Genomic DNA, 21,877 nt, shown 5'->3' on the forward strand with positions numbered 1-21,877 from the left:
CTGGGCATAGGATTTCAAGGTGTGGCTATTGGGTGAACACAGACTTCCAGAGCATAACAAATACTATTTTGTATATTTCGTCCGGGTGTTTTGGTTATTTCAGGCGGGAGTGTCTGGTCCCTGTCACTCCATCATAGTGGAGGTGAAGCTCCCCTGTCTCTCTTTAGAAATGAAGAAACTGAAAGGAGAAATGGCTTGCCTAAAGTCACACAGCTAGTTAGTGTCACCAAGGACCAGGAAATTCACTCTGGAGACATTAATGTGTGCCTGGCACACAGGATATAGTTGTTACCCCCCAAAAGTCCACAGTCTGCTGGGGAGACAGATAAATGAACCAGGGAATAGAGAAGGCTGTGAATTATTTTGTGTGACAGAGGTAATCATGGGAAGCAAGCCCTGAGCAAGGGGTGAGGGGTGAATCTAGGGGTGAAGGAAAAGGAGGAGTCATCCGGGTGAGAAAGGGGTTCCACGAATAGCAACAGTACCTGCAAACCATGGTAGGAAGCAGACTTTTTGTTCTGCAAGCCTAGAATTCATGGTATTCTGCCTTGGGGACATCCCTTTTATTTTGGGGGGTCTATATCCAGCTTCATCTCCTAGAACCCCTGAAATGTGTGGTGCTCAGCCAGGGAATGGTGTGTAGGGCTGCAGAGTGGATTTTACCGAGAGATTTTTGGTGTGACTCCAGCTTCCTAACCTTCCACATTTTCCCTGGGGCAGACAATTTAACTTTCTGTGATTTGGAGCATCTGCCATCAAGAAACAGTCACAGTTAATCCTGGCTCCATTCTTGGTCCCTCTAAAGCTATTCCTTGGAGGCCACTTCCTTGAGGCTGTGGCTCTCATGAAACCCAGCAGGTCCACCGCCAAGAACTGCTTGGCGGTTCTTGGGCCAAGAGGGCCTAGAACTGCTTGAAGGCTCTCACCTAACTTGCTGGAACAAGGCCCTGATATAATTGCTGGGTTATTAATTTGTACCAACTGAATACAGACATCACTGGCCTTTGCTGCTGGTGGGGCAGGAAGGGAAGCCTTTCAACCAGCCAGAAGCTGTTGATTTATTCTCCAGCCTGGTTTATTTCTATCAAGGCCTGTTACCATATGACTGTTACCTTATGACTGTTCTGTCCCCGGCCTGGGCCCTGCGGTGGTGGCAACTGCTGTCATCCATGCTGGTTCTCCAGAGACGTGTCTCTCTCTTCATTCATTCACTTACTCAAGATAAGGAACATTTTGGACTGTATCCTGCTTTGACGAAGATTTTTATTTGGTGGGGCAGTTGGAAATTAATCAAATCATTTCTCAAATGTAAAATTAAACTGGGATAAGTGCTTAAAGGAGAGGAATTTGGGCCCATGAACTTCATGGAGGCCAGGAAAGACTTCCCCTAGGAGGTGGCAATTGAGGGAGACCTCAGGTGTGTATGGAAGCTGGTGAAGGGGGAGGGAGGAGATGAAGTGTGCAGGGTGCACTGCAAGGAGGCCAGCTGTAGGGGGGACGGGATCATGGGGCAAGGAAAATGAGAGTGGCTCAGGGGCTGTGTTAAGAATTGTCTTTATCATAAAAGCAGTTGGTAACTGTTGAAGACTTTTAAAATCTCAGGGAGGGAACATGATCGGATTTTTTGTTTCAGAAATATCACCCTGGCTACTCCTGCCCACTTCTAATTCACTTTCCACCAGGGTGGAGAGTGAATTAGAAGTGGGCAAGAGTAGCAGAGCCAGGTAAAGTACTGGATGCCCAGTTATACTCATATTTCAGAAACAGTGAGTACTTTTTTGGGTATAAGTATGTCTTGAATATCGCATGGGATGCATTTACAGTTAAAAATTGTCCATTGTTTAAGTTGAAATTCAAATTTAACTGGACAATGTACTTTGTTTAGCTCTGGCAAACATAAGCAAGGGAAGATGTGGAGAGGCCAGTTACAGCTGTGAAGCTTCTTAGACCAGGAAACCAGAACTGGAAACTGAGAGAAGTGGACAAAGAAGAAATACCTGTGGTTGGTCCAAGTCTGTCATTCCAGGGCATCTGGAAGACAGAACCTTCCGATTCCCTCCTGCTCTGAAATTTCAACTTCTTCACTCCTGCTGTTTAAAGAGACACACTTATGGGTGTGATCAACCTGCTGCAGTCTCAGTGCAGGCCATGTGCCCGCTTAGAATTTGTCCTGAATGACCTATGGGGTGTGAGCTGGGTCAGTGTGAGGGGGCCAAGAGGCCCCAGAGGCGAGCTCCTTAAGTTGCAGAGATTAATGCAAAGGAGAGATTTGGCTTAATGATATCAGAGGCCATGATGTAAATTGTCCATGATAACTTATGTTTTAGCAAATAAAACAGGAGAGTACAATAGTCAAGAACAGAGACTTTGCGGGGGGGTTCGGATGTCCAGCAGTTATTTTCTGGTTCATACTCCCTGTGTGATCTTAACTGAGGTGATTAACTCCTCTTGGCATTGCAGCATATCTTTAAGATTAGCACTAACATACACCAAGAGCCTGGCACATAGGAGATACTTCCTAAATGGTTGTCAGCTCCTCTTTGGGAAGGCTGGCTCATTTTATACAGTCTCACTTTGTTTTCTTGACTCATGGCCCTGGCTTTGTCTTTGTTCAAACCCTTTGCTGACTTTCTGTGGTCTGTATAGGACCTTCGTGTGCTGGTCCCCACTTGCCTTTATGCCACCATTGTCACTGTTTCCCCATCAGAGCCCTGTGCTCCAAAGAAATCAGGTTATTTAGCCATTCTTAAACCCAGCTTGAACTTTCCCACATTTTTATTTGCCTAGAACGTGTTTGCTGATATCTGTTCAGGCCTCAGTCATCCAAAATATTTATAAGGTGTTGTTACTAAAAGTATTATCAGACAACATGAAGCATGTGTAGAAAGTCAAATAAATCCCTATCACTGGGAAAATGACTAAATAAATTAGGATCCACATCTTTTGGGTAATATTATGCATTTGTTAGGGCGACTCTATGTGACCTGACCTAGAAAGGTATCTATCTGTGTGATATTGCTAAGTGATAAAAGAAAACTGTAGAACAATATGGGAAATAGAGACACAGATGTGCTTAGAAAGGGATCCAGTTGTGTCTATAATAGAGATTTTCCCTGGAGACAAGAGTGAAATTGGGTTGGAAGTAAAAGGAAGCTGTTAACATTTTGTTAGCATACTTTTATGGTTTTGGTTTGTTTACTCGAGCTGTGTTAATTTTATAATTGAAATTCAGTCAAAATGCATAGGAAAATGAAGAGAAGAAAAGAAACCACAGTCATGTTTCAGTTGTTAGACTGGGAAGTTCTCTCTCTCACCCAACTTGTCATTATTCTATTAAAGAACAAAATAATAACAAAAGAAGGGAACATTCTGGTAAAATCTACTTTACCAGAGGAAATGCTCCTTCCTCTATCAAACAGCTTTCTGATTTTTTCAACTGGATGTTCTATTTCCTTTCTTTGAACCCTCAAAGTACTTTGCCTTTTGTGCTGATTTCCATCTACCTTGTAAATATTTTGTACATTTTTTCCTGCCTCTCTTGATTTAAGCAACTTGAGAAGAAAACTGCCTTTCAAGTCAGAAGATTTGGATGTCAGCTCTTGTTCTGGTTGTCTATGGCAACATGACAAATCAGCCCAAACGTTGCAGCTTGAAGCAGCAGTCATTTCACTCACTCTTACAATGTTTTGATCAGAAACATGAGCAGAGCTGGGCCTACTGATTCTACTTTCTACAGTGTCAGCTGGGGTCACGTGGTGATATTGAACTTGTGGTTGGGATAGACAGCAGGATCCAAGAAGGCTTTACTCACATGTCTGCTAGCTGGCAGGGCAGCAGGGAAGCTGCTTTTTGCCTGCCCTTTCCTTCCTAAGTCATCTCAGCCTCTTTCCATGCACTTATGACAAGTGACTCAAGGCCTCAGGAGATCAAGGCTGACCAAAGCAAAAGCTGTCTGTCTTCTTAGAGGGTGGACCTGGCAGGCATAGAGTAACTTCTTTCTGCTTTACTGCCAAAGGGCTCATCACTCAGATTCAAGGGCGTAGGGTCAGAGATGCACATCGTGAAAGGAGAATTTTTGTAAAAGATTTGTGACCACTCTTAATCCATCATAGCTATGCTATGAAGGCGGCCTCTGTGTGTCAATGACTACATCGTGAATTAGAAAGACCCAAAGTTATACTGCAGGCAGAAGCACTATGCATTCTAAGAATGAGCTGTGCTACACACATGGACGCATATCTTGGGGTTCACTCTATGGCTTACTCAGGGCGGGTAGTCATTAGCTGTCTGCTACTTTGAAACTCATTTACCATGTATTTCCTAAGAGGAACTCAAACAAAGTAACACTGGGCCTCACCTGGAGGGGGTGGGGGATAGAGTTGTGGGATGCAGATTGTGCATCCAAGCGCTGTCACCCAGTTACTGTGTGACTTGTATTGACTCACTCGCCTTTCCCCCTCCTAGTATAGAATAATGTTACCGACTTAGCTGGGTGGCTGTGAGCATTGCAGCTAATCTGATTAAAGTCCTTAGTCTGGTGACTGTCCATAAGGGCTTCCCTTTCTCTTAGTATGGCCCCACAGTGTCACATGGAAAGCTTGGACTCCTCACCTCTTCTCTGCCCTGGTCACCTGCATTTGCACAGATAATTGAGGGGGAGTTTGGAGCCGTTGACCTGCGCAAAGCAACAGGGAGAGGAAGGCCTCTACTTCTTGTTTCCCCTGGCCTCCTCTTCCCAAAGAGCTCCTTTCCCAGACATTGGGCCCTGTGCAGCCATGGGGTGAAGTCCCCCTTCTCTGAGTGATGGGTGTGGCCTGTTTAGACCATGGCTTTGCCTCCACTAGATGTATGAGATCAAATCTGAAGGCAGCATTGCGAAGAAGTTCAATGAGATTCTGCAGAAGCTGAGCTCCCCCCTGCAGCCCAGAGTTCCAGAGCACAGCAACAGCAGGATGAAGAACCTCTCCTATCCTTTCTCCAGGGAGAAAATGTACCTGTGAGTATTGTGGATGGGGTGGGGATGCAGGAGAGGCTGGGATTACCAAACGCCACTCAGCGCCTCAGAGCAAAGAGTGAGCGGAGGGAGCATGCAGTGTTGGCAATGCAGTCCTGGGCTTCTTTCTGAATCCTTTTCTTTAAGTGAGATTATCCAGGATAGCTCCTGGGTCTTCACCAGCAGCTTGTGGGGGACCCTGCCACCTTGGTCATTTGTGCTGTGGATCCATTGAAAATTGGCGGAGGGGGGTAACTATAAACTTAGGGACTCTGTGGGGAAAATGGTCAGATACCTGTTTACCTTCAGTGGGGTCAGTTTCCGCCCAGTTCCCAGTTTTGTAGGGTTTCAACATAATGTGATACACCAGTGAGAGGGTGGCTGTAGCTTCTGGATCTCTGTATTCTCAGCTGCCTGGTCATTACCCTGAGATACCCCACCTCACACCCACACTTGGAATGAGAGCTCTTCTCAGAGATGCCATTTTGGAAGCTTTGGAGGGAGGACCCAGTCCTGGGAAGTGGGAGAGGCAGGAGCTGATCATTAATGCTGTTCTAGGTACTCAGGAGCAAAGGAGAGACTGTCAGGAGTGTTGAGAGAATTGCGAGGGGTCGGCAGGGAGGGATGCAGGAAATAGGAGGAGCGAGGGCCCTTTGGAGGAGCTGAGTTCCCAAAGCACCGTGTTTGCTGATCTCTAGAGACTTGTCTCCCACCCACCTTCACCCTGAGAAGTGGCGCATAGTTCTGTGCACATGCAAACCTGCTCCTTTACATGCGTCGCCTCACTGAATCCTTCTACCCCTCTTGTGAGGTGGCCATGCGCATATAGCCATCCTGCCACAGACAGAAAACCAAGGCCCAGGGTCTGTCCAAGCTCACGCAGCCCTAAGGGTTGAGCTGGGAATGGCATGTTGACCTCCTTGTCTGCCCTCTGCTTTGTCTGCACCACCCCCATCCCGGGGTCTGCTCTAGGCCGGTGCTGGCGCATGAACTGCCACCTCCCACACCCCTCCATCCAGCCAGCCTCTGCAGGCCGTCAGGTCCAGTTCTAAATATCTTCTTGAAGAATCTTTTGTTCTTCCCAGCCCAAACATGCTCTCCATTATCTGAGTTTTCTCGGAAATTGTCATTCTGCACCAGTTATTTGGTACCCCTGTGGCTGGGCGCCCACCGTGACACAGTGTCCATGAGCACAGCCCCCCAGCAGGGCTAACATACGTGGGTGGAGTTCTTTATTTATTCATTTTTTTTTTGAGTGAAAGGTCAGTGCATGAGGTTTAGAACAGACACAGAGCTTGCATAATTAGGAGTTTAGTATCTTGTTGATGAGACAACAGGGACAGAATGAAATTAAGATTTGAAAAACAGATTTAAATGCCTAATATCCTTAAGCTCTTTATTGTTTTTTAATCTCTTTAGCATCATTGTCCATCCACAGGAACTCTTTTTATATACTTTCATTTAAAAAACTTGTCAGAGTGTAACACTTTTTTTTATCAGTATATAACATTTTTTTATTTATGAAATTCTCATAATTAGAGTTTTCAGTGACTGCATCATTATCATAGGGACATTGGAGTTGCATCTTACCTCCATAATCTTTGTTATTGGTAACTTTGCAAAGGCTATTTTTATTTATAGAATTTTCCCCCCCACTGCATTTATTTCTGTGTGCTGCATGTCTGTGATAAGTTTCCAGAACTACTGGGTCAAAAGCATGTAAGCACTGAGAGGTGTCGAGTGTGTTGGCTTCATGCGTCTTGCTGGGGAGTGTGCTCAAGGCTTCCCGGGGCTGGGTGACAGTGGTCTCGGGACAAGGGTAAAGAAATGACTGGGCCTTCTGTTTTCTTGGTGTCTCCAGGTACAACATCCGGGATAAGGACACCTTCTTTGATAATGCGACCCGGAGCCGCATCGTAAGTGACAGGCTAACTGGTGGGGTGGGCTGGGAAAAGCCTAAATGCCCGCTTGGGTAGGGCACACTCAGCCCTTGGGCTAGTGCCTATCATCATTTGATTGGAGTTACCTTGCTGCTTAGAGGCATAGCCAGAAGCTTCCCAATCCTAGCAGCCAAAAAAAAAATATAGCTAGCAATTTTCTCCATGACAGGTTTCCCCCAAAGTCCTCTTGGAATCACAGAGACAGGGAGTTCAGGGCTGCTGGGGACTTTCAGCTAGTCAGGTGACCCCTTTGCTTACAGCTGAGCAAACGGAGCTCCTGAGATGTCACAGATGGAAACAAATTCACTTAGATGGTTAGTGTGCAAGGAGGCATACAGAGAGGCCCTTGTATGTCTCCATGCATTTCTGTTCTTTCACCCCCAAAGAAGCTGCATGTATTCATGTCACAGGGAATGGCCAGAGTTGACCAGTTTGTCCAGGAACCAAATTACCAACTCATTCGATGGAAAGCCAACAGTTACAACCATAGCTGTCCTTTACCTTTTTGCCTTTTAATGTCAAATTTCTGAATTTTGCAGGAGTGATTCTAAGGAGAATCTGATCACAGATTGTGCCCCTGTGGCCTTAGACACCTCCATCCACTGGTTCGTTTATTCTCACCTCTCCCAGAGATCTTTCGGCTTATGGACAGAGGAGAGAAAGAGGCCCTGGGGATGCTGGACACTCACTCATGCCGCTGTGGAGCATGACAGTGTGTCCCCGCTGTGCCCCAGGAAAGAGCTGGAGTGTCTCTAAGGGATGAGGGCTAGATACCTAGAGGGCTTCCGAGTCAGCAGGTGACAGGAAAGGATAAGAAGCGACAAATGACTGGAAGAAACATCAGCCCATTTGCAAGACTCTGTGCTTGCAGGATGGATGAGAAATGAAGTTCCTTAGCTGGGTGTTTTAGGAGGGCTTAAAGCGGGCATGTGATGGCTTTAATCATCCTATCGAAAAAAAGCACAGGCTTCTTATTTTCTTGGTTGATGCTGTTACAAGTCATTTATATCTCCCTGTGGTTTGGGTCCCACATCTGTGAGGGAGTTATAGGGTGTTGTGGAGATTACCCGATAATTGCAAAGTGCTTATAAAATAATACAATGCCATATAAATGCTGTTCCTAATTATTATTGCTGTTGAATTACTGTACTGGATTATAAGTGAATTAAGCATTCTCGGGCCCCTTTCTGCTGGAAGTTATTTATTTACCACTCCCTCTAGGTCTGTGTCTGGAATATGGGAGGGTGAGTGGTGATGGAGTAACACATCTTCTCTCATTCATCTCTCCTTCTGGAAGCTTCTTCCTTCCCCTTCTGCCATTCCCCAGTCCATTCCACACTGTGAGAAAGATAAAGAGCCTTGGCCTTTGTTAGGGGGTTCACTCTGCCTTAGACTTTTATCTGAGGGTCTTGCCCACAGCTCTGAATGTCTCTCCTGTGCTCCCTTCTTTGTGGCTTCTGAGCAGCCCAGCTGTTTGTTCCAGAGCTGCCTTCCTTGCTGGGCATCTCTTTGTAGCCTGGCTCAGACTTGGGACCCTCATGAGGGCACGAGTTGGCTATCATGTTCACACACAGGTCCACCCATGTCCCTGCATCCTCAGCAGGGGGTACGTTCACCTCCCCACCAGCCCACTGTCCACATGAGAGATGGCGTCCCTTGCAAACCGCAGAGTGCAGGGGTTTGTAGGCCCACATAGGGTGCAACGGTCATTGAGGAGGCTGGGTGCCCAGGAGGTGCTCCGAAGACTCCATTCTGCAGAAGTGTGTGGTGCTCCCTGACTGCAGGGGTGTGGTGAAGGTCAGGGAAAACAGAAATAATAGTATTAATGACCAATTCATAGGCAGCCCTTATTAGGCTTCTGGATGCATGGTTTCTCAAAGCAGCTCTGCGAGATGGCTCTATCACAGAGAAGAAACGGACCTCAGAGAGCAAGCTGCGCAGTCTCTCTGATCCCGGCCAGAACTACAACTTGGCTCATCTGCCACCATGTCCTGTGCTCTTCCCAGGGCCCCCCTGAGAGCTTCTGTATGATTCTGAAAATGCTATCACCGCACAGAACCTGTTCTGATTCCTCCTTCAGTACTGCTCCCTGTTACCATGCGGCTCAGAAGGCCCACTGGCGATCAAAGCTGGTGGGGAGGGCAGCCTTCTCTTCCTCTCCCCCCAGACTTCCTACCAGGAGGCAGACACCCCCCTTTCTAGCTCCACCCCAGGTGCTTCTTCCCTCTCCCTCCAGGGGGTGATGTGCATATGGGCTCCCTGGTGTGTTTTCCTTACCTCCTGTCACTGCAGTCAGTTTATGGTCTTTTCTTTACGTTTTCAGAGTGGGGGCAAGAGGGGTGGCATGAGTCTGAGGGGGACAGATTTTTTGTTTTCTCAAAGCCCCCAAGTCTGAGTGGGTTTGATCGTAGTCCATGAGGTGGCACATGCTTGGTGGCCTCTTCCCTGGAAATGTGTTTAGCCACGTCATCCACTTCTCGCCCCCCAGGGTGATGATGGCCTACCCCCCCTCCCCAACCCCCAGCGTGGTGACACACATGGTCAAGGTGCTCACAACCCTGCTGTCGTCTGTTCTAGGTGCATGAGATCCTGAAGCGCACGTCCTGTTCTCGAGCCAACAACACGATGGGTAAGGACTGCGCCCCCACCCGTGGGCAGAGCGCCAGGGGACCAGCGCTGTTCTTTCAGCAGCTGCCTTGGTAGGCAGCAACAAGGAACAAAACACAAACGCCCCACACGGAGAGGCAGAGAGGCGGGGGAGGCTGCTTTCACTTAGTCTGGGAAAGCCTGCTTGCCCTCCAGGAGCAGAGGGCGCCCCATTTCTTGGTGGGGCTGAGACTGCTCCCAGGCAGCTCTAACTTCTCCCAGACGGTCCCTGCCGGCTGTCTGTGCTGTTTCCCACCTATACCTTCCACTTCATCCTGACAATTCAGCTGCTCCTCTTCACAATCTCCACCAGTTTTTAATAATCACCCTCAAACAGGACAGGTTTTTAATTATTTGTTTTTTAAGAAGGAAGGAAGGCATCTGAGAGGTCCTTGAGCTCAACCCTTTCATGGAAGGCTGCTGAGAGGGTGAATGACTTGTCCAAGGCGCTCGTTAGTCTGAATGTGCTTCTTGTAAGTTCAGTGTTTTTGGCTCCTTGTCTGGCTGACTGGGTTTGTTTTGTGGTTTGCTTTTTAGATGGGAAAGTGTTTGTCTTTGAAGCAGAAGCCTTGGTGTTTGGAAACTTGCAGTATGAGGCAGGCGGTCGGGGTGCTGAGGGACTGTGGAGGGACACACAAGATAGTGAGGTCAACATGGGAGCTCCCACACACAAGCACCATCCTTTTCACATGGCTGCCCCTTCCGGGGTGCTGCCAGACCTCTGGATGGCTTTCGAAACCTTTGTGAGAGCTGCCTTCAGAACACGTGCTGAGGTAGCAGATCCTCAGCTTTTGAGGTGTCTTGAAGAGTCCAGAGTCATTGGGAGGCAATGTGAGCAAAGAGCAGAGGTGCTTACGCTGAGGAGTAACAACAGTGGTGAATGTAATAATGGCTGGTACCTAAGAGCACCAGTGAGGCTTCTGAGCTACATGGTAACAGGGAGCAGTACTGATGGAGGAATGAGAACAGGTTCTGTGTGGTGATGGCATTTTCAGAATCATGCAGAAGCTCTCAGGGGGGCCATTATGTCTGACTTGGCTTTGATGTATTCATCTTGCTACAAAATTCCAAACACCCTTCTAAGTATAAAAGTCAGATTTTCCATGTGATGTAACTTGTCTGGAGCATGGTGCTGATGAGGCAGACATGAATGAATGAGATAATTAACAATAATTAATCCATCTCAGTTCCATGGAAAGATCAGAGGCCCTTGCTCAGCAGGCGTCCTAGGTGATTCAGACACCCCCGTAGTCAAGGAGTCCTACCTTGTATTCTGTATTTTCTCATGGTTCTATCAAAGTTCTTGAATTTTCCTTTACTTCTTGATTAGTTCACCCCTCCATGCAATATAAAATCAACCTTTGAGCCAGCAGCTAGATTTTGATTTTATTGCCCTTCTCTTTGGTTTCATACACAAGTATTAATGGCTGTGTTTGAATTAGAATCCTCCTGAGAACTTTTGCCTCATAAAACGAAAAGAAAAGGTAACGACAGGGCTGTGTTTGGAATTGTTTTGCAAGGTGTTTTCAGTAATCCTTACTTTCATGACCAACTTACAACGCTTTATTCCCTTTCTCATTACACCCAGTTCCAATGGAAATTAGATGAAAAGGATAATAAATATCAGAAGATGGAAAGGTACTAGAGATAATTCCAGCATGCTCCTATAAGAGTTAGGTTGAGCCTACTTCTATCTTTGTTGAAGATACATTTTTGAACATCTGCTGCTTTTATAAAACATTAAATTGCATACAAATTATATGTTTTGATTTATTTATATTCTTGTCTTATTACACAAAGTTTCTGAGGTGGCTTACAAGAAAAACAATGAAAGAGCATGACATAAATAATAAATAAGAACCAAGAAAAATCCAAATTAAAATAGAATGTCAAAACTAGGAGAAAAAAATAGAACACAAATATGCAAACCAGAAGACCCTCTAATTTCTGCACTTGGGCTGCAAATTTAACCTTGAACCAGAGTGAAAGGAGACTATGACCAGTGGTTTTAGCCTTTTTTTTTTTTTTTAAAGATTTACCTATTTATGCATACAAGAGCTGGGGTACAGGCCAGAGGTGTGGGGGTAAGAGGCTTTTCCAGAGACAGAGTAGGGAACAGAACAGGCAGATTGACTGAAATACACTGCTGAGGGAAGCAGCGGGCTAGAGAGGAGAGGTCTGCCACGCCTTATGGATTGCTCCCTGGCTGGCCGGGGATCGAACTCGTGCTGCAGAGGCTACATATTGCCTCATAGTGCAGTGCTTAACCCCTTGTGCCACCAGGAAGGCCCAGGTTTTAGCTCTTGATGTCCTCAGCAATAATTTTTTATATAGAACATTTTCTAAAATCTCTCATACAATTCCCTGCATTTTATATAAACTAATACTAACACATATTCTCTCTACAAGTGCATGTGTAAACTTTTCTGGCTTATTTAGGAACTCAATAAAAATGCAGTATTCTATGTTTCGTCAAGGATTATCAAGTATTATTAGATTCCTTTGTCCCACACTCTGAATCCTTGAAGCTTTGACACTGGTGACCTCCCTACCAGCTTCAATTTCACTTTGCTATTTGGGAGACAACAAAAGAAGCTCATTAGAATTTTGGGTTAAGAGAGAGTGAAAATGAATTGAAGAAGGCCCAGAAGGATTCTGGATTAGGGGATAGGTTGATGAGAGCTACATCCTTTTTCTTTCTTCTGGGTTCTCTGTTATGAGGGCTAAGGTAACCAGACATGTGATTACTATACAAATAAGGTATCACTGTAATCAAAACAATAAAGACCCCTTGCACTTGTGTAGGATGTATGCTTCCCAAAGCACTTTTACACTCATAACCTCATTTGGGCCTTTAAACTACCGTACAAACTGGGTTCAACACACGTTAACTAATTTCACAGCAGAGATGAACTGCCTTACCCAGGGTCAAAGTTTGGAGCCAGATTTAGAAGCTAGTTTCCCTAACTCTTCTTAGTGCTCTTTAATCAGTGGATAAATAGCTGAGGTTAATTAGGAAAGGTTCCTAGAGAAGGTGGAAGCTGAGGCCTTCCCATTCATTCAATCAAAAATTTATTGAGCACCTACTATGGGTCATTCATATTCTAAAACTAGAGTAGAGTGGTGAATCCAGGAGGCACAGTGGGTGCAGATCCTTTCCCCTGTGAGGCTTACATTTGAGGTGAGTTTTGAGACGAGGGACTAAACCACGTGCCTGTATGGCAAGAGAGATTCATGCCAGGAAAGCAAATAATGCCAAAACTGTGATGGGAGCCCCTCCAGAGAATCAGGTGGGATCTGGCAGGAGCTGATGACACAGTCACCTTAGGTAATTCAAGGCAGGACTGTTTACAGAGAGAAGGTTTTCACAGATGTGTACAGGGAGTTGGGGAATGCAGAGATGGTGTAGAAATATGGACCATCTCTAGACCCAGGGGACAAGAGACCTCTGGAGCCGGGAGGGATTGAACCGGGTGGCTGAGGAGGCACTGCAAGGGCCATGCCTGTTCTGGGAGGAAGCTAGGGTCTGTACATTGTCCTGCCTCCCCCTGACCTGCTGTGCTCAGTCAAAAGGGAGACAACAGGCCAGCCGCTCCCTTCAGAGAGACAAGGGGAGAGAGTGTGTCTGGAAGAGGTAAAAGGAGGAACACCCGCTGGCACAGCCACAGAGGCAGAGCCCATCCTGCCTCGGGACCACCAAGTTAAGATACCTCGGTCAGGGCGAGTGTGTCTCAAATTCACAAATGCAAGAACAAAAAGGAGGACCTGCGGTGTTCTCAGAGCTTCTTCCTAGTGTGAAAATTTCTTAGACTGATTTGAAGGAGCAATATAGGCTTCTTCCCATGTGAGACAACTCAGCCCAGAGAGGGGACTGATTTCCTATCCACTCATGGGGAGTAGGTCTCTCTCTCCTTTTTCCTTTTCTTCCTTTTTTTTTCCTCAGGTGGGGGTGGGGTGGGAGGGGTAAAATTAACATAAGAAGGTAAAATATGAGGAGCTGGACTTGCCAGGCATGGGTGGACTGGCGGTTGGTGAGGACTAATGTTAACTTCTTGGGTTTCTTCCGTAATCATCATCTTATTACTCCTGGGAGTGAGGGGTGTGGACGAACAGACACAATGTTTGGAGACTTTCTTGTGAGCTGGGGTACAGCAGAGTGGTTAGATCGGGTGCAGCAGGGTGGTGAGCTGGGGTGGTAGAAAGTGAGTGATCACAGACCCAGCCTGCTCAGACACCTTCTTGTCCGGTACAGCGTGAGGTCAGCAGCTGGCGCCCTGCAAGTTTACAGCAATGTAGAATGACCCGAAAGTGCACTTTCCCATACAAAGAAAACCGAAGCTTCCTTGACCGTATCCGGGGAGAATAGACACCTTTCTTCCTCTTTCGTATGGAAGTTATTGTTGCCTTTTCATGGACAGAAAATTGCAGATTGATGGAGCTACATTTTCATAGACATTTTGGTGTCAGAGCATTTAAACAAATGTATGCTTTGGGCATTTCCCCTCCCCACTTGAGAGACGATGTCTTAATTATTTTGACCAAAGCCAGACCGTGTTGTGTGTTGTAAACATCTGGTTTATCATTCATCCAGCTGAACTGGTTTATATTTTGTTAGAAGAAAAGGCTTGGGATTAAAGGCATTTAAGTAATTAAGCACACGTCAAGACGATTTGGTGATGGGTAAATATAGTCTCTGTTAAATGCACTGTCTGGAGGCTCTGGTTTAGATTTACATCCGACTGAGTGCAGGGATGAAAGCAGGATGCCGGGCGGACTGGGCCTTGTTTGGGGGGCAATCAAAACCAAATGAGTTTTCAGGAGTTCAGCACCATTCCTTTAAGTACCTGTCTTGATGGATGAAAGTTTCCTTTGACTGGCTTGGAGGGGATGGAGCTGCACTCCCTCTCACTGTGAGGCACTGGAAGATTTAATGAGCCCCTCTTTGGGAGGCAGGCCATGAGCTGTGTTTTGGTGGATCCTTTGTGGCCAGGAAACCAGAGATGTCTTGGGCGCTAAATGCTGGGCCTTAGGTCGTGTCTTGCATACATGTGTCTTCAGGTACCAGACCTGGGACCTGAGCCCATCCTGCTGTCTCCTTGGCGACCCTATGGAGGCTGAGGATGCGTTGCTAGGCCAACTGGGTCAGACTGTGTAACTGACAGCGCTGAGCAGAGAGGAAGCTCCAGCCTTTTCCTTGGGGATTGTAGTTCTAAACAACAAGTCCCACGTACCTGGGGAAGTGAGGAGACTTTAGGGATTAGAGAGGTCCTTCGCCAGCTATGCTTTGAGCTGAAACACTGCTTCTCTCTGGGAGGAGAGGGAAAGCAGAAGGTTGTCAGTGCCTACTCCCTTCTGGGAGTAGGAGGACAAAAGGTTGGGTCCCTCTCCCCCGGTCTAGAGCAGAGAAGAAAGACTATAGACATGGTCCTGGAGAAGAAAGCTTCACAGTCTTAGCCAGATGGATGGTGCACGATGGAACCAATTAGCCTGCTTTTGCTGAAAAGAAAGGAAAAAATTCAGAATTTCAATTTTCAAAGCAGAGACTCTTTTAAAAAAAGCGTTTGATTATTTTCTTCTTCTTTCAAACTGATTTCCATGCTTGTTTGGGGGTAGTCTTGGTTTCAGAAGTCTGTGGGTGACCCAAGAGGCCAAAGCAATCCCAGTTCTTGAGTGAAGCTGTGGATGCCTACTTTTCAGCTTGCTCCCCCACATCCCCCATTCTCCTTTTATGTTATCTCCTCTTCCTCCACCCACCAGCCACCGACTGACATCATCATATGATGCCACCTGAAAAAGAGGAGGTACACTGCCTTGGGGGACACATTTCTCTACAGCTTTGGAGGGGGTGCTTGTAATCAGGATTAGGACAGTTCAGCTTTGATGACCTGAACCCTGTTGGCTACAAAGCAAGAACCATTTGTTGGAGTTCCTCTCTCGGGACTCATTGAGTTGAAAGTGTCATCACCAGCATAGCTTGTCTAAGAAATTGGAATAGTGAGGAAGAGTAGCCCAGGATAAGTAGGAGATACCAGGGCAGCTGAGGGGCTGGTCACTTTAGGAAACCACTAGGCCTTTGGCCTTCCCAGCAGCGAACTAGGTATTGTGAGAGACTCAGTGAGAGGTGGGAGCTCAGGAACCTTGTAGCCTTGGGGGACACACAACAGTGAGAACAAAAAAGGCCCTGGGAGTGAAGGAGCTTTCTGCCTGAGGCTGTGCTGTGCAAAGGGAGCTTTGTTTGAGGTGGGGGTCGTGCAAGCAGCTGTAGCCCTCCAGTGATTGGAGATTTTTTTTTTTTTAAGATTTATTTATTTATGCATACAAGAGCTGGGGTGTAGGCCAGAGATGTGTAGGGGAGAGAGGATTCACCAGAGACAGAGTAGGGAGCAAAACAAGCAGATCCACTGAAATACACTGCTAGGGGGAAGCAGCAGGTGAGACAGGAGAGGTCTGCTGTGCCATGTGGGTCACCTCCCTGGCTGGGGATCGAACTTGTGCTGCAGTGGCTGCAGATAGCTTCATAGTACTGCTTGTACCACTAGGGAGGCCCTGATTGGAGATCTTTCTAAGGGTCTGGCAGTGGAACCCATGTATACAACAGGTTGTCAGCCTAACGCTCTTGGACCCTCACTCGACTACTATGCTAAGCAAAGCCCAGAGTTAGCAGAAGAGCTCAACACCTGCTTGACTTTTTACATGCAGTGTGAGGACTGTTTTCAGGGCATCCACTGCTGCTGTGGGAGTGAGCGAGGGAAGGGGTGGGGTGCGCATGGGGTGCGGTCTGGATGGAGCCTTACCCGCCTGTGAGGCTTCAGCCTCTATCCATGTGGACAGCCCTCTGTAGCTTTGAACTCCTCCCATCCCTTCCCACTTGGGGTTCCACCCCTTGATGATTGTAGGGTGGCTTCGCATTGCTGTGGTTATGGCTCTTGAACTGATTAATGATGCTCAGAGTGAAATTGTAGTCTTGTGAGTAAGACAAATCTGTAGCTCATTCAGCCTCCCGGGTACCCCTCCTGCTCCACACTCCTTTACCCAGCCTCGGCTCCCTCTACCCCCCAAAGTTAATTCTGATGTTTCATGCTCATGCCAAGGAGGAAACTTAAAATCAGGAAAGTACGGGTCTTTGGTGATGCCGCAGCACCTAAACACTCAGCTTTCAGCTCATTGGAAGAGCAGCCTCTTCCATAGAGCGCCCCTGGCAACCTCCCAGGAGCCCCTGCTCCTTTGTGGGGCCTGTAGCTGCTCTTCCTGAGATCCTCCATCCTAAACCTTGAGAACAAGCAAAGTCTGAGTAAGAGGAGGCTATGGGGGAGGGAGGATCTTTTGAGACCGTCTGTGGTCTCTGATCACGTGGGTGGGGCATTGAATGGGAACAGGAGGTAGACAACTATGAATTTTCATGAGTAGATGTTGTCTAGACTTTTCCTCTGACCTTGACATTTATCCAGAGCTCTGCAAATGCAGATTATTTAGCGTTTGAATATCATACGTATTTCCCTCCCAAACCAATTTTCTCATCTCACTGCTGTCTGCAGTCTTCTCTGGAAAGAGTGGTTCAGGGCAGAGAGTGTGTTTGAGACCAGGAAAATCACCTGTAGCATGGACCTGCCTTCGTCCTGCCTCTGTGGGATGAAATGCGCGTCCTCCCTTGGCTGGGTTCCCCTCGGGACTAGTGGGTGACACACAGCCCCTCCCGTCTGGGGGCCCATAGTCCAGGACAGACTTATACCTTAGTCAGTCTGAACCTACAGACCACTTTGCAGTCTCTGAACAAACCTGTGAATGAGAAATAACAACGAATGTGCTGAGCAGGGGGCCTGCTGCTTGGCACTGACTGAGTTGAAAGTGTCTTCACCAGCATAGTGTGTCAGGAAACAGGAGTAGTGAAGAAGATTGGGTGCCTGGGGAAGGGGACAGATACTGAGGGTAATGGACCTGTGGGGACAGAGCCTCTCGCTCGCTTCACACTTAATTGCTGCAAGTGGTGTGAGATGATGTTGGGGTTAAAAAATGAAGCTCTTGTGTAGTTTTCAAGCCTTGTGGCCTCAGGATCCCTTTTCACTTTTGGAAATGTTTGAGAGCAGCCGAAGGGCTTTTGTTTACGCAGCTTATACTGATCAATATGATTGGATTAGCAGTTAAAATAGAAAATGTTAAAGCACAAGGATGCCCAGTGCACATTCCGAGGGAGGATGTTCCCCGCGTCATAGAGCTCTGACACTCACGAGAGACTGGGAGAGAAAGAGCCAATGCTGTCTTAGGCTATTATAAAAATAGTCCTTTTTTTCAGGTCTTCCAATTCAGATTTTTTTTATTCCTTTTTTTTTTAAGATTTATTTATTTATGCATACAAGATCTGGGGTATAGGCCAGAGGTGTGGGGGGCGAGAGGATTCACTAGAGACAGAGTGGGGAGCAGAACAGGTGGAACGACTGAATACACTGTTGAGGGGAGCAGCAGGCGAGAAAGGACAGGTCTGCTGTGCCATGTGGGTAGCTCCCCGGCTGGGGATTGAACTCATGCTGCAGTGGCTGTGGATAGTTTCTTAGTGCTATGACTTAACCCCTTCCAGCACCAAGGAGGCCCCTTTTTATTCATCTTTAACTGAGGTAATATTGGGGTATCCCCTTTGTGTATATACCACCATGGTGCACCCATCACCAATGCACCCCTATTCTGGCACCATAGACTATGATGATGCTTCCTTCCCTCTTTGTTCTTTCCCCTCCCCCAACATTTCCCTCCATGGTGTCTCAGTCCTCTACTCAGCTATCAAGGGTTAGTTTTTCAACTTGTCTTTATCTGACTATTAATTTAGCTACTTTATAGTCTACCTATTAGTGACAGCATCACCCTCCTTCTGACTACACTTGGCATCATCTTTTCTAGTTCTATCCATGTTTCTGCAAATGGCATGAGTTTATCTTTTTGACCGCTTAGTAATATTCCATCGTGTATCTGTACCACATCTTCTTGATCTAATCATTTGTTCTGGGACACTTAGCTTTAAAAATAGTGTTGACCTTATGAACAGTCCCCTGAACGGGTTGTTGGGACTCCCCAGGGTTCTCATACTTTGGAACCTGCAGCCCTATTGCCCTTACTTCAGGAAATAATGTTTCAGACAGATCAGTCACATTAATAAGTACGGTTCCCCTGCAGGAACAAGAAGGAGCCAGACATGAATCCAGAAAAGTGCCATGGGCTGTTAGAACATATACTTGATTGATCACAATTACCGTCGCCCATCTAGCCCTTCCTGTCGGTGAACATAGTTACATCGTCTCAGCTGACTGGGTAGCCTTGGTGGCAGTGACAGAGGAAGAGAAGAAGAGGAGGGTTATTAAACTGGCGTGGTCTGAATGTTTGAGGACAGGAGGAATGTGATGTTTCAGTGAGCAGATTTGATATCCAGACACAGCTTTGTATTTGGGAAATGAAAGAAATAATTGTTCTTGGACTAAGAACTAAAACTTGAAAAAACATCTAGACTGGAGGTTAGAGAAGAGAACGCTGTGAGTCTCAGTGGAGAGATGGGCGAGAGCTTCATATTTATCAAAGATGAAGGTTAAGTGCACAAAACCCTGCCCTCGAGTTCCTATTTTCATGTTCCTTTCTTCCGTAGGTATTAACTCTCTGATAGCAAACAACATCTACGAGGCCGCCTACCCTCTTCATGACGTAAGTACGCTTCTGGTGGCTGGCTCTCTCCAGTCTTCCAACACATGAAAACCACAGATGACAGGGCTGGGGGATGGACGCAAGGCAAGGCGGGAGGGAAGGTGACAGCTGTCACCCTGGCTGAATCTGCCCTGCTCGTGACTGACAGTAATCCCTGGTTTGATTTTTGCCAATTGTCTCAAACTGTCTCTCCAGTTATTTCCCTAATGGCAAAATGCACTGGTTTTATTTCAGCTTCCCCTACACTGTCTACCTTGGTTTAGATGAAAGTGTGTGAAGACAGGCTTGGCACACAAGCAGTTAAAGAGGGGAAGCTGGTGAAGGTGGTGGAGGGTGCTGAGAGGAAAGGCACACACCTGGACGATACACACCCTCACCTGTCCCACCCTCAGATGACTGAGAGTCCCATTTTGTATGCGATAGTGTGCAATTCCTCCCCTTAATGTGCAAGTGAACATTGTCAGATCTTTTTATATATTTATTTTTAAATTTTAACATTTTTGAAAGCAGTGTTGCAAAATTCCTCATACTATTGTTTGGTAAAGTAAAGAAAACAGAGGCTGTAATTAAAGTTTCCTTGGCTGGGGGTGACGGTAAAAATGTCTCACAGTGCCTCACACTGACATTGGCCCATATGGTTCATGAAGAACTTGACTAGCCCGTGAGCTTAATGCCCCCACGACTCCACTGGTCACTGACTGGTCACTTTAGTATCTGCCTCCCAGTTGTGCGAAGATGGGGTTCCTGAGGTGGGGGTCCCTGAGTACCTAGAGGAAACTCTCAGATGACAGCTTTCTCCTTGCTGACATCCTTGCTGGGGGCACGCACGAGGGTTGGTTCTGCAGGGGTTTGTGGGGTTCTGTTCTGCAGGGCTGCATGTCACAGGCAGGTCACAGGCAGGGTCCGTGGTGCTTTCATAGCACACACCAGCCCATTTGCCGGCGTGGGCTCTGCCCTTGCATTTGCTATGAAGAGGCACAGGCTGAGCTCTGAAGCTTCTGAGGGGCGCGTCTTGGTGTGATCAGCTGTCCACAGGAAACAATGCAAGTGTGGGTGACAAGGAACCGGGAACACTCGCCCCTTTGCATGTCATGCTATGACCTTCCTGACATGGGAGTGAAAGGAGAAGATATTAGAAAAGAACAAGAAAACCCGCTTTCTGATGTTGAGAATCCACTGGACTTACCCAGCGTCCTGTGCTCTCCTGCAGGGTGAATATGACAGTCCGGGCGATGACATGAATGACAGGAAGGTGAGTCAGCCTTTACTCTGCCCTGAAGACCACGCGGGGTGGCGGCTGGTGGAGGTTCCTAGATGTCTCTTTGCCTGGGGACCGGTGATGCTGACTACCCCAAACCATTTCCAGTAGCCCCCCACAAAAGCCAGAGGGCCTCCACTGAGAACGGCGGAGAGTCTGTAATTGATAGATGGAGAAACCGAGCTCCAGAGAGACTGGACACACCTTGCCCACAGTATCAGGGCCGCGGTAACCAGAGCTGGGCCAGGGACCCCATGGGCTCTCCAGCCCAGGGAATATGCACTGTCATCACACTGTTAGCTTTTCTCTTGGTCATTTTCAAGTTTTTCTCTTCGTGTGTGGCCAGTCCCAAGTTAGAGAGGACAGATGTGGGGGTGGGAGACAGGCTGATGCTGGGCATGGGCAGCTGGGATTAGAGGGGGTAGTTAGGGTTGGAGAAGGAGCCCCTTGGAAGGACCCCTGCTGTGCCAGGCACAGCTCCTCACTGCACAGCCCTCTCAAGTCAGCCGCCACCTCCACCCCACCTGTGTTTCCTGATGCTCTGGAACGTGGGTGTGCTGCCCTCCTCACCATGGCCTGGCTCTGTGAGGATCGCCCAGATTCTGTCGTGGGGACTACCCCATCTGGCTGTCAACCCCTTGTTCCAGCCTCCCTCTCTGCCTCCCCCTGCTTCAGCAACTCTGGTGAGCAGAGGCGAGTGGGCAAGGGTGGTAGGGGTGAGGAATCGAAGTCCAAGGAGTCTCCCTCTCCCCAACTCTGTTGTCTGGAAAATCAGTCATCCCCCAAGTTGCCTTTTGAGCAGCCTCCTTTTTATCCTGCCTATTAGTCCCTGTTATGAAGTGTTAAGTATTAAAAACATAAAAGGTCTTTTCCAGAAATACTGCTGTGATTGCTTACACATGTCTCCTCTCTGCCGGCCCAGGGAATCTGCTGTAGTATTTCGATGTCTTAGCCTCATCTGTTTTCTATCTGATGCTAATAGTCTCAGTGTTTAATTTCCTGAAAAGTCCCGGATCAGATTTAAAGGCAAAGGAGGAAGCATTTCTCCCCACATCACACCTCTCTCACTCCAACGTTTTTCTGTCCTCCCACCCTCTTTAAAGAGTGATTGCCATCCACTGCCCACCTAAGACACCTCCTGCTGGGTGGGTGGCAACCCTAGCTGTCAAGGTGGAGCACTTTACAAGAACATTCCAGAGACTAGCAACGCATAGTAACTCATGGGAGAAATCAACCAACCCTCTGTTATCTCAGGCACAAGAGAGAAGCAAATTGTAGACTCTCCAAAATATCTGCATGTGCAATATTATATAATTATCAACTACAGTGAAAACTTTTTTTTTTAAAGATTTATTTATT

General features: G+C 47.2%; 1 protein-coding gene across 1 annotated transcript in view; it reads left to right on the forward strand.

The window, feature by feature from the left end:
• The window catches only part of LOC119247803 (anoctamin-2), a 236,822-nt gene that overhangs the window by 36,454 nt on the left and 178,491 nt on the right, over positions 1 to 21,877 (forward strand). The window contains exons 4-8 of the mRNA XM_054696498.1: positions 4,845 to 4,996; positions 6,855 to 6,909; positions 9,511 to 9,562; positions 19,205 to 19,260; positions 20,471 to 20,512. Of these exons, the coding sequence (XP_054552473.1) occupies positions 4,845 to 4,996; positions 6,855 to 6,909; positions 9,511 to 9,562; positions 19,205 to 19,260; positions 20,471 to 20,512 (357 nt within the window). The remainder of the gene's footprint in view (positions 1 to 4,844; positions 4,997 to 6,854; positions 6,910 to 9,510; positions 9,563 to 19,204; positions 19,261 to 20,470; positions 20,513 to 21,877) is intronic.

The sequence above is a fragment of the Talpa occidentalis genome, unplaced genomic scaffold (genome assembly GCF_014898055.3).
Source record: "Talpa occidentalis isolate TD23 unplaced genomic scaffold, MPIMG_talOcc4v2.1 talOcc4.16, whole genome shotgun sequence".
NCBI classification, from domain to species: domain Eukaryota; kingdom Metazoa; phylum Chordata; class Mammalia; order Eulipotyphla; family Talpidae; genus Talpa; species Talpa occidentalis.